General features: G+C 43.4%; 1 protein-coding gene across 2 annotated transcripts in view; it reads right to left on the bottom strand.

Moving 5' to 3' along the window:
* The window catches only part of LOC130361843 (probable cation-transporting ATPase 13A5), a 179,940-nt gene extending 170,013 nt beyond the window's left edge, over positions 1-9,927 (bottom strand). For both annotated transcript variants that reach the window (XM_056565410.1, XM_056565411.1), the window contains exon 1: positions 9,828-9,927. In XM_056565410.1, coding sequence (XP_056421385.1) covers positions 9,828-9,875 — 48 coding nt within the window. In that variant the 5' untranslated portion in view covers positions 9,876-9,927. The remainder of the gene's footprint in view (positions 1-9,827) is intronic.
* Between the last annotated feature and the right edge of the window lie 3,023 nt (positions 9,928-12,950).

Genomic DNA, 12,950 nt, shown 5'->3' with positions numbered 1-12,950 from the left:
ATGAGGAGACCATGTAGTGGCTGAATGGCACAGTCTGGAGTTGGCAGCAGCATGATGAGAACATTGAAATTTATGATTTTAAAATTTTAATTTAAGATTTTGAAATTGATATTATGGATTTTGTAATTGAAATTTCACTACTCTGCCTGACACACTTATTGCGCATACGAGGGGAGTACAATACGCTTCACTTCGCTTAAAACAATATTTGTCTAGAACAGCTGCAGGTGTGTACTATTGGCTGTCCTTTCACAGTATATAGACCCTTGACAGATTAACAGGTACAAAATAGTACACTAGGTGTGTGCTATGCACTAATGAGGGCAGAAAAATGTGCTACAGTACATTTAAAAATAATTATTTTTACCTGTGTCCCAGATTACAAAATTCCTTTATAATCTGAAATTGTCAGAATACCACCTGATATTCAAAATAATAAAATTATAGATGCGTTCTCTGAAGAAAAGGATCCTTCATTAGATGACAATATGAGTATTGTGTGTTCCAGTGACATTAGCTCATCGGAGGAACAGGAAAACATGATTCTGCAACTGAAGAACCACAACAAAGAATTTACAACTTAAAGTCTACTGGAACTGAGGAACTTCAAAATGGTAAATCTACCACCTGGGATAGTCAGTCAATTCTAACAGCCGGTGGTCAGTATCCACAGTTCCCTGTTTCTGCTAGTCCTTGGCAATATTCCTTTTATTACTGGTCTGGTATCAACATGGCAAAGCCTCCAGTTGGCAGAAGCATAATGAGACAAAATAGTGTCTGAACGAAACAGCCTGGAGGTGGCAGCAGCAGCATCTGGAGTCCTGAAAGTGACCCGGTGACATAGTGGTGCAGTGGGTGGCAATACCAGTACCTGATGATGAAGGTGGCTGGAATGTTTGTAAATGGGGAGCAGTGCCTTAAATCTTTTTTGCACTATCCATATTTGTGAAGTGTTGGTGTAGCACCATGGTCAATCTACTCTGATGCATCAGGCATTGGTGGGTGGAAATCCTGGCTGATCCATCCCTGATTCATCTTCACAAAGGTCAGTCTCTCCACATTTTTCGTGGACAGACAAGTTCTCCTTGGGGTGACTATGGCCCCCGCCACACTAAACACCCGTTCTGATGGCACACTACTGGCAGGACAGCTTTTCCAGGGCAAACTCTGCTAGTTGCGGCCATAAATCAAGTTTGGCTGCCCAGAAGTCCAGCAGGTCTTCAAGGTTTGTTGGCATGGCCATGTCAAGGGATGCCACCACCTGCTGGTTCAGGTCCTGCTCCATGTCTACCTGCTGCTGATGAGTTGCTTCACTATGCGGGTGAAGAAAGGTACTCATCAGCGACTGTAATCGCAGCCATGGCAGTGGAAGGTGAGCGCAGAGGGCCCCCCGAGTAAGACCTGCTAGTGGATGGAAGATGGCGCCGATAGGCATTGGCCAACTGACTACGTAGGATCTCTCTGTAGTAGGTAATTTTGTCCTCCCTCTCAGTGGGTGTAAAAAAGGCCCCCATTATGTGCCGTAGCGAGGGTCCATTAAGGTGGAGAGCCAGAAGTCATCCCGCTGCTGAATATTGACAATTCGGCGGTCACTACGCACACAACTGAGCATTCATCGTGTCATTTGTGCAGGTGACCCGGAGGGACTCCCTGCCTCCATCTCCACTGCATACTGCCACGGTGTCTGGGTCCTCTGTCTCACCTTCCTCATAACCCTCTAGCTCCTCTAGTTGATCATGCTCCTTCTCTCCTGTCAGATACACCACCCATCTCATGAAACCTAAACTGTGCTCCACTGTGCTCCTCCTGCTCCTCCTCCAGTTCAGCCCCCACAGGGCTCATGTGGCCGTGACATGTAGGCGTAACGTCTCCATTGCCCTGACCAGCCATTGTTTCCAACACTTGTAGGAAATGAAGCAGTGAAATGATGTTGTCCATCCCGTAATCCTGGCGACTTACTTATAATGTCGCTTCCTCAAAGGGGCTAAGCAAATGGCAGGTATCTCGTATGAGCTGCCACTGGTTCACATTGAAGTTACACAGGCGAGTACCCTTATCCGCTTGGATCATCAAGAACTCGGTGATTACTTTTCTCTGTTCGTACAGTCGGTCCAACATATGGAGGGTGGAATTCCAATGTGTGGCAACGTCACAAATCAGACTATGTTTGGGGATACCATTCTGACGCTGCAGCTCAAGGATGGTGTTGTTTGCAGTGTACGAGTGGCTGAAGTGCATGCAAAGTTTCCTTCCCATTGTTAGGATGTCTTGCAAATGGGGGGAACACTTCAGGAACTGCTTGACAACCAAATTTAACACGTGTGCCATGCAGGGCGCATGGCTCACCATTCCTTGTCACAGCGCAGCCAAGATGTTCTTCCCGTTGTCAGTCACCATGGTTCCCATTCCAGTTTTTGTGGAGTAAACATCCTCCAATTTCTTTACGAATTATTTTTAGCAGTTCCTTCCCTTGTGACTCTTTTCGCCAAGGCAAACCATGTGAAAAACAATGGGGCACCGCAGTGCCCTGCACACATGGTATGCTGAAGGACCACTAAGACTTGTCTGGGCAGTGGAGGCTGAGGAGGCGGTGGAGGATGAGGAGGCGGAGTCACACACTGTCACAGGACCAGCGGGCTGACAGCGTGGAGGAGGAAGCGGCATGACCTGTCCAAGTTGGGGTTGTGGCTGTGTAGGAACCACATTCACCCAGTGAGCCGTAAAGGACATGTATTGTCCCTTACCGTAGTTACAGCTCCAGACGTCGGCGCTGTCGTGCACTTAGGTACACACCGACAGGCTCAAGGACTGGACCACATTCTCTCCCACAAAATTGTGCAGGGCTGGAACTGCCTTCTTCACAAAGAAATGATGGCTTGGCACTCTCCACCTCGGCTCGGCACAACCCATCAGTTCTCTGAAAGGTGCAGAGTCCACCACTTGAAAAGGGAGGGACTGCAGCACCAGCAACTTAGACAGGAGTACATTCAGCTTCTGCGCCGTTGGATGAGTGGGCGCATACTTTTGTCTCTTGGACATGGCTTCACGGATGGATTGTTGGTGGAATGGCTGACAAAGTGGGAGGAGCAGGAGCATCTGGAGCGACAGAAGAAGGGTATGACACACAGCTCCCTTCGGGTGAGGTGGTGGAGTCTTGGCTGGCTGAAAGAGGGAGCGGTGTGCCACTGGGTGATGCAGCAGGCTGGACCACTACATCGGAGCCACGGTTCTCCAAGGCCGCTTTATGGTGGTGAAGCATATGTTGACGCAGGGCTGTGGTGCCAACATTGGGACCCTAGCCACGCTTCCCCTTCTGCCGATACATCTTGCATGTGGCTATGTAAACCTCCTCCGGATGCTTGATGAAAAACTGCCACACCGCTGAGTAGCTGATTTTACCACCAACAGTCCGCACTAATTGACTGCTACTGCCGCCGTCTCCAGGAACCCATGTGCCTCTACCTCCCAGCAAGGTAGGCTGCCGTGAAGCAGGTGGTCCCCCCTGGGCGCGTTTGGTTCCAGAATTTCCACTTCTGCCACCACGCTGACTGCCAATCATGCTACCACCTTGCTGGCTCAGCTATGGCCTCAAAGGCAACCTGCAACTCTCTTCTCCTGATGATGATGAAGCCCCTTCTGCACCCCGCTCCCAATTGCAATCGGCTTCATCATCTTCAACAAGTGTCTGCACGTCACTGATGTCCTCCTCAGGTGTGAAAAAAGAGGGAACAGAGATGATGCCCTGATTGTACCATTACCATTTTACAATTGCCTGTATGTCCTTAAAAATAAGAGAATGTAACTTTTTATAGTTGTGCAATGTTCAGGCATAACTCTAATAATATTTGGGTGCCTTGTGGTGATGTTCCGGGAGCCGCTGCTCGTCGGTACCGCGGGCAGTGGTCAGATATGCAGGCTGGAGGCAGGTTGTAGGTGTTCCTGGCAAGGGATGAAACCCGAAAATCTGACTTCTTCTTTAGCGCTTCACCGGGGTGACAAAGATAAGTTTTGCAGATGTGCTGTAATTACTTTTTATTTTCCAATGTACAAGGTAAACATGGCCAATATCAGTTATATAGTTTTTTGGTGCACAGGACAACACATTTCCAGATGGGATTCCTCTCTTCGTCAGGTCCATTATATTGCTGTATGGTGTGTGTATTTATAAATTGGAGGGGCTTCAAATTTTCAAAGATAGTGAGTAACTGAGGTCACTGGGGCTGGTCTATGACATCAGTTCCTGTGACCTCGGGGAGGGATTTCCTGGAGGCTTAAATAGGGTTTACCTATAACATAGAAAAATTTTCTCCATATAAATCACTAGGCCCGTTTAGGTCTATTGTAAGTTGCACTGAGCTTTGCTTTAAATGGGCACTGTCAGATACAAAAACTTTTGATATATTGTAAAGCATGCAAACCCAATAGGTTTTGCAATTGCTTTCATTAGAAAATTTTCAGTATTTCATACTGAAAAAGCCAGTCAAACAACTGCCCCCCTGCCTGCTTGGACAAATACTAGTCCTGCTGTGTCCATGCATCATCACCTATGTCAAGGACACACTTCCTTGATTGACAGCTGTGAGCCCAGGGCTCACCGCTGGAGGAAAAATCCTCCCACTGTCAGCTTGTGTCCCGCTACTGTCATTGAGGACAAGCTGGGAGTAGTAGTTTTGCCAATGCTAGGTGAGATGTGAGCAGACAGCATGCTGAGGGAGGGGACGGAGACCTGCACAATGAGGCCACGCCCCCTCCCTTTGAGAGGAATTCAGACTAGTGAGCTAAATTAAAAGTGTAATAAAAAAAATAAAGGTGCTAGACACATAAAAGTTTGATGTACACGGTCAGGACTAGGTACTGACTGATATATTTAAAATAAATGTTTTTTTGTTGGATCTGACAGGTACACTTTAAGCTAAGTAGCTCTGGGTGTGGCAGAGAGCCAAATGGTAGACGGGATGTGGGCAGTGATTGAAACAAGCTGCGAGTATAACCTTTATCTCTAGTTGCTTGAAACAGCCATCAGCGTACAGGAGATTGGCTGCTGAGTTGAGGATAATTTTGTTAATGGGTTTTGTATGTGGATGTGGTGGGGGTGTTTAGGTTGGGGTGGGGGTGTTTAACGTTTGGGGTAGGGGAGCTGGTGCCTCTACATGTTAATATAGAGGTGCATAGAGGTCACATTGCATTATCACATTGGTAGGTAAGAAAAAAAGAGTAATGATATAAGAAAATGCATCAAAGCTGTATCGTTTATGTGATAACATTATGAGTTCTGTGGCATCATTTAACCAATGGGGTAGGAGCATTCCCAGACTGTAGATCCAGTATATCTTTTGCTTGTTTAGTGCTGAAAATCTGTCGCTACTGAGTGCTGGAATGTGGTCAATGGGACATATGGTGATGGGGTTGACTGTGTCGAGTGTTTTTCTGAGCAATGTTTGGGGAGGCTGTGGAGGGCAAATTTGCGTTTGGTGTTGTTTCTGTGTTGATTGAGACAGAGATGTAGTTCTTAGGTTGTTCAACCAATGTACTGTTGGTTGCAGATGCATGTAATTAGGTAGATGACATAGCTGGATTTACAGTTGAGGGGAAATTTGATATTGAACATTTCATTTGTTGATTTGTTGGAGAATGTTTTCTTTTTGTGATTTGTGGTGGTGCATAGGCATCTCTTTGTTTCATATCTGTATGATCCTTTTTTTTTTTTTTTTTTTTTTTTGGTGGTGTTGTGACTGGTTGTGTGGTGTCTTAGCTTGCTGGGGGCCAGTATGTTTTTTAGTGTGGGTTCTCACCTTAATGTGATGCCCGGTTTGTTTGGAAGTGCGTTTTTTAGGATTGGATCAGATTGGAGTATGTGCCAGTGTTTCTGGAGGACGGATCGGATTGAGTTGTGGGAAGAATTATAGGTTGTGATGAAGCTGAGTTTGATTGTTTGTTTTGGGGGATTTTCTTCCGCTGTTAAATGCCAAGTAACTGTTTGAATCAACTTTTTTGAAATGAAGCGGTAATGATGTTGTTGTTTTCGTGTTAAATCTCCAGGTCCAGAAAGTTGATTTTCTTGTCGGATTTGTTGGAAGTAAGTGTGATACCCCAGTCGTTGTTGTTTATGGTGGTGATGAGTTCTTCGATTAACCTGTTGGGGATGGAGGGCGTATCTATATGCCCTTCGCCCACTCCCTCTCTATAATGCTGGGCCACGCCATGGCCCCGCGTCATAGTGGGTCGGGCCAGGCCTCTAACAACTCCCGGGACCCGTGGCTAATAGCGCAAAGCACTATTAACCCTTTAGATGAAACGTTCAAAGTTGAACACCACGTCTAAAGTGAAAGTAAATAAATGCCGGTTAGCTCAGGGGGCTGTTCGGGATAGACCCGGCAAAATCGCGGCATCTCGAATAGCTGTAGGACAGCAGGAGGGTCCCCTACCTTCCTCCTCGCTGTCCGATCCCCAAATGACTGCTCAGTGCTTGCGATCTAGGCATGAACAGTCAAGCAGCAGAATCATTGATCAATGGTTTTCTATTTTTCCGTGCGCGGAAAAATAAAAAAGTTATAAGAGTCAGAAGATGACAATTTTAAACGTATACATTTTCCTGCATGTAGTTATGATTTTTTCCAGAAGGATGACAAAATGAAACCTATATAAGTAGGGTATCATTTTAATCCTATGGACCTACAGAATAAAGAGATAGTGTCAATTTTACCAACCAATTTATTGCATAGAAACGGAAGCCCCCAAAAGTTAAAAAATTGGCATGCAAAATTTAAAGGGTTATGATTTTTAAAAGGTAAGGAGGAAAAAGCGAAAGTGAATAAACTGAAAAACCCTCTGTCCTCAAGGGGTTAAATGTGATAGTCCATTCCATAGCAGGAACAAATCATTTATGTATTGGCGGTATAGTAAGACATGTTGATGAAATAATGGGTGGGAAGTGATGAATGTTTTTTAGAAAATCCCCTTTACCAATGGGCACATGGGTGGCACCATCATTCACAAATCTGGTAATGTGGATTTTCGAAAAAATATTCATCACTTCTTAACCCTTATTTCAACAACATGTCTTACTATACCGCCATTACATAGATGATTTGTTCCTACTATGGAACACACCATCACATTTAATCGAAGAACTCATCGCCACCATAAACAACTACTGGGGTATTGCAATCACTTCCATTACCGGCGGGTCCATGCCTGCTATCAGCAGCTGGGACCTGCCGCGCATGACCTGAGCATCTCTCCGATGCTCTTCAATGCTCGCGGTTATGTATAGTATGTAAATGTACGTCCTGGTACGTTAAGTACCAGCTCACCAGGACGTACATTTACCTCTGGCGTCGTTAAGGGGTTAAAGGACAATTTGTCCGGATCATTTTGGCCTATCAAAAACACCAACAAAAAACTTAATGAAAAATGCTATAAAATGCTGTGTAAAACCAACCCTAAAAGTTTTGACTTCAAAACTGTTTTTTAGAATACATTGCCACTTTGCAAGGTTCATGCAATCTGACTGATTGCTATGGGCAACTGCTCCACTTCTCTGCAAGGTTTTCATAAATCTACTTCTAAGTTCATTACTTAAGATATGGCTCAGTCAATTGTAAATGTAAAATATCAGTATTTTGTATTAACCCTTTAAGGAAACAGCCCAATTTGGCCTTGAGGACACAATCAATTTCCTTTTTTGCTTTTTTGTTTTCTCCATCTTGCCTTCTAAAAATCATAATTCTTACATTTTTCCATCCACAGACCAGTAAAAGGACTTGTTTTTTGCAGGACCAACTGTACTAATGACACGTTTTATTTTACTATAAAAAGTATGGTGCAACCAAAACAATATTATTTGTGGGGCAAAATTTAAAATAAAGCCACAATTTTGCCACAATTGGAGGGGTTCCGTTTTTTCGAGGTGCACTTAACAGTAAAAATGACATGTTATCTCTATTCTGTGGTTCCATACGATTAAAATGATACCCATGTTTACATGTTGCAGATTGGATCTGTGACACACATGAAGCAGGTATACAGACCTCTGGGGGAAAACGGATTGGACTCTTGCATACTCCGGGGGGTGGTGATCGGTTAGGCAATTGAGGTGGTTAAGTGCCCTGATCGCTATTAATCATGGCACTTAAAGGGGTACTCCGCCCCTAGACATCTTATCCCCTATCCAAAGGATAGGGGATAAGATGTCAGATCGCCGCGGTCCCGCTGCCTGAGTTTGCTCTGTGCGTAATGACGGGCGATACAGGGGACGGAGCAGTACGATGTCATGGCTCCTCCCATAGACTTGTATTGAAAGGGGCAGGCCTTGACATCACGAGGGGTGGAGCCATGACATAACGATGCTCCGGCCCCTGTACTGCCCGTCATTACGTGCAGAGCGAACTCGCTCTGTGCTGTTATGATAGCGCAGTGCCGCAGCGGGGATCCCGGGGCTCCCCAGCTGCGGGACCGCGGCGATCTGACATCTTATCCCCTATCCTTTGGATAGGGGATAAGATGTCTAGGGGCGGAGTACCCCTTTAAGGGGTGATTGATGGAGAATGGCAGAATCACGGATTTCTGTCATTGCTTATAAGTGCATGGCTGCTGATCGCAGTCTATTAAGCGAGTGCAGCTCCTGCCTTTGCTTCAGTGTCGGACATTCACTTAGGATGTAAATGTACGTCCTGGTGTGTTAAGACAACAAAGAAAGTAGACTGTGGCACAGCCAGTTCTCCATCAGCCTCTCTATCTCAGAGATGCTTATAAGTATAGTTCTCATAGATGCAAAAATATACTCAATAGAAGATAATAAAAATGGAGTATGCCCGCAAACAGTCACTACAGCAACAAATGTATGGGCACCACTAGCAATATTTCAAATGTGAATGCAACTACCTTGCAGATACAATATAAAAATCACAAAAGAAAATGAATAAAGTGCACAATCGCAAATATACATAAAATATGTAAATAACTTTTATTGAACAAATATATAGCAAAAAAGACCAGAAAAATATATGAAATCAATCAAAAAACACATACTAACACCTGAATATAGTAGTGAATAAGCTGTACCAGATGCAGTAATAAGCATTGGGCTATAAACCATACAACAAAATGAAAGAGTAATACTCACTGATAATAATTATGCACAATAGATGAAAACGAGTAAAGATATATACACACATATATATCTCAAACACTGCAGTGATGGGTGAATGGCACTGCAGTGTTTGAGATATATATATATATATATATATATATATATATATATGTGTGTGTGTGTGTGTGTGTGTGTGTATATATATCTTTACTGCAAGATATGTAAACAATATCCACATTATAAAGTGCTCAAAATAAAATAAAAGTTCAGTCACCCAGTCTGAACTAGAGCCTAGCCCACAGTATAGGAGGGAAGCAGCCCCACGCATACGGTCACAATGCACTTGTCTTTCTACCTGGGGAAGTCACTACATGATGGAACACGTGGGTCCGTTTTCTTTCTATACTGTGGGCTATACTATAGTCAAGAAATCAAGAATAGGAGAAACAGCTGCTAAAGAGCTTAATAAATATCCAATTTCTTGGTACCATATCTATCATTGCCCATTGCAGTCAATCATTGTTTTTAATCACTAAACAGAAAATCCAGATCCATATAGATATAAACAATAGTTATACATACTATCATGTATCATACATTCCCTTTATCTATTTCAGGAACAACACTCATCTCACACAACATAAACAGTATAGTGTCAGAATAGCTGTTAGTATTGTTCTTTGTTAATAATAATAAGAATTATATATATATATATATTAACCCCCTCAGCACTCACCATTTCATTCTCCTCTCCTTCATTGAGCACAGCATGCTTTCCTGCCATTCCTTCATGTACTATTACCACAGTGCAGAGCTCAGCATAGGAATGTGGCAAGTCTTAATCCCTACTGACCTGCAAACTTTTCACTGCAATGTTTTTATTTCTGGACAGTACGTACAGCCTCCTCATTTGCCTAAGGACTCTTATTGGATCATGTTATTACGTAGGAAATTTGTATTTAAAGCAAATGAATACATCGAAGAAGATATATATATATATATATATATATATATATATATATATATATATACATACTCACTGGCCACTTTATTAGGTAAACCTGTTCAACTGCTTGTTAACATAGATAGTTAATCAGCAAATCATATGGCACAAAATCAATGCATTTAGACATGTAGAGGTGGTCAAGTCAATTTTCTAAAGTTCAGAACAAAAATTGGGAAAGAAAGAGGATTTAACTTTGCATGTGGGATACTTGTTGGTGCCAGACAGGCTGGTCTAGGGTTTGTAGAGAATGGTAAAAAAAAAGAGAAAATATCCAATGAGCAGCAGGTGTTTGGACAATAATGATTGTTGATATCAGAGGTGATAGTTTGCAATGACAGAAAGGCAACAGTAACTCAAATAAGCATGTGTTACAACTAAGGTATGCAGAATACATCTTTGAATGCACAACACATCAACTCTTAAAGCAGATGGGCTACAGTAGCTGAAGATCACACTAGGTGCCACTACTGTCTGTTAAGAACAGAAGACTGTGGCTACAATTCCTATCCTGCTTATATAGGCACTGTAATTAAACATGATTTTTAATATTTAATTCCTTATGCCAAATAAATTACTTTTGTAATTGGCTTCCAAAATAAATAAATAAATAAAAGTTTTATGTTCATTTTTCTGCTGTATACTTCTGGCACCAGGGGTCTTCCTTCTTGTCCAGAACACATTCTGTCTGGTCAAAATCTCAGATTTTGGTCTCCTGCTTGTGATGGCAGGAGACCAAACTCAGGAAGTGTTTCTCTGCACTGAGCTTGATTGACAGCTGCAAAGAGCCTCACTGAAAGCTGCACAGACTAAAAGCTGAACAGAGCCTCACTGAAAGCAGCTGCACAGACTAAGCTGCACAGACTGAAAGCTGCAAAGAGCCTCGCTGAAAGAAACACAGACTGAAAGCTGCTACACAAAGCTTGTGGTTTTCTATTCATCACAGCACTAAAACCATATGAGGGTGGAAGTGGTCCCCCAGCAGGCTTCAGTAATGTCATGCCTCCTGGGAAATGCCCACTTTCTCCTGCTGGGAGATTATTGTATGTGAGCAAGAAGAACGGTTAGATACACACCTTTTAAAGCTCTGACATTTTTTTAAGGGTAGGAGGAGTGTTAGGAGTAGTTAGGGAACATAGCCTGAGTTAGTTTACAAAAGTTAACTTGGTGACAGGTTCTTTTTAAAGGGCTACTCCGCTCCCCAGCATCCAGAACATTTAGTTCCGAATGCTTGGTGCGGGCTTCTGTGGTTGCCCCACTCCCTTGTGATGTTACGCTCTGTCCATGTGATGTCACGCCCCACCCCCTCAATGCAAGTTTATGGGAAGGGGGCATGATGGCCGTTACGACCCCCTCCCATAGACTTGCATTGAGGGGGTGGGGTGTGATGTCAAGGGGTGGGGTGTTATGTCATGAGGGGGCAGAGCAACTACAGAACTTAATATTCCCCTTTAATATTATCCTGCCCGCTATCAACAATTCAGACTGGTGGTGGTAGTATGATATTGTGGGGAACATTTTCTTGTCGCACTTTGGGCCCCTCTGGGCAACTCAATAGAAGAGTTCAAAAGGGGCCTGAACACATTTCTGTGGGTAATAAAATTGCAGGTTATGGATACTAGATTAATAGGGGGAAAACACTGATACAGGGATTTATTCGGAATACCCTCTCAGCACCCCAGCATGGTGCAATTGGCATCAGCCTCATAATGTTTTTTTTTTCCTTCCTTTGGATGAACACAGAAGGGACACAATAGGAATGTAGGTTAAACCTGATGGACTATTTTTTTTAAGCTAATTAACTATTTTCTTGGTACCTTTAGTACCAATTGAGCATTGTTTAAATGCATCGTTTAGTACCAATAAAGCATTGTTTAACAGCCTACCTTAGTACTGTGGCTAACCATGTCCATCTCTTTATAAGAGGATACACAAGTAGTGCTCCATAGTGAAAGATCTTCAGACAGGTAAGGAGATAACAATAGGCAAGAACACCTTATCAAAATTTGCTGTGTATACCTGTACACAACAAGGGAAAGCGTGTGCCTCAGGTGAGTAAAGTTTTCCTAGTTGCAGCCTACCTGCTTTCAGACAACAGATAAATACAGCAACACTTCGCAAAAGGATCAGCAGGATAAGGCCCCTTTCACACTGCCACTGTGCCCCGTCAAGAATGGCTGTCAAACTCTTTTTTTTTTCCTTTGGGTTTGGCGCAATGGGCAACTCTGGATTTCAGCTGGAGTAGCGGGAGGAATAAACGGCACAAGCAATATTTTTTCTCCCGTTATACTCCCCGGCGGCCCCGACAGCTGTCATACTACTGTGTGACAATGGTAGAGTTAAGGGGCTTAGTCAGGCGCTACACAGGACATCCACAGGTGTAAGGCAAAAGGTTTATTTGACCGACATACAACGCATTTCTTTGAGCATGGGAAGCTTCATCAGGCATTGCTGCCCATGTGCAATGAAACGTGTTACATGTCGGTCAAATAAAAATTTTGCCTTACACCTGTGGATGTCCTGTGTAGCGCCTGACTTATTCAGCTGATCCCTGTGCGAAGTGTTACTGTATTCATCCCTTTGTGAACACAGTGTACCCATCTTCTCATGGCTACTTCCAGCAGGATAATGCACCATGTTACAAAGCTCACATTATCTCAAACTGGTTTCTTGATCATTACAATGAATTCACTGTTCGCTCAAAAGGCCTCCACAGTCACCAGATCTCAGTTCGATAATTTTTTTTTTATGTGGTAGAATGGATGTGCAGTGAAACACCATCCACATCATCGGCACTGGATTTATTGATAGGTGCTGGCCTTTTATATGGCAAATACCAGCATGAATTATAGTAAA

The sequence above is a fragment of the Hyla sarda genome, chromosome 3, assembly GCF_029499605.1.
Source record: "Hyla sarda isolate aHylSar1 chromosome 3, aHylSar1.hap1, whole genome shotgun sequence".
NCBI classification, from domain to species: Eukaryota; Metazoa; Chordata; class Amphibia; order Anura; family Hylidae; genus Hyla; species Hyla sarda.
This window is presented reverse-complemented; position numbering and strand designations above follow the sequence as displayed.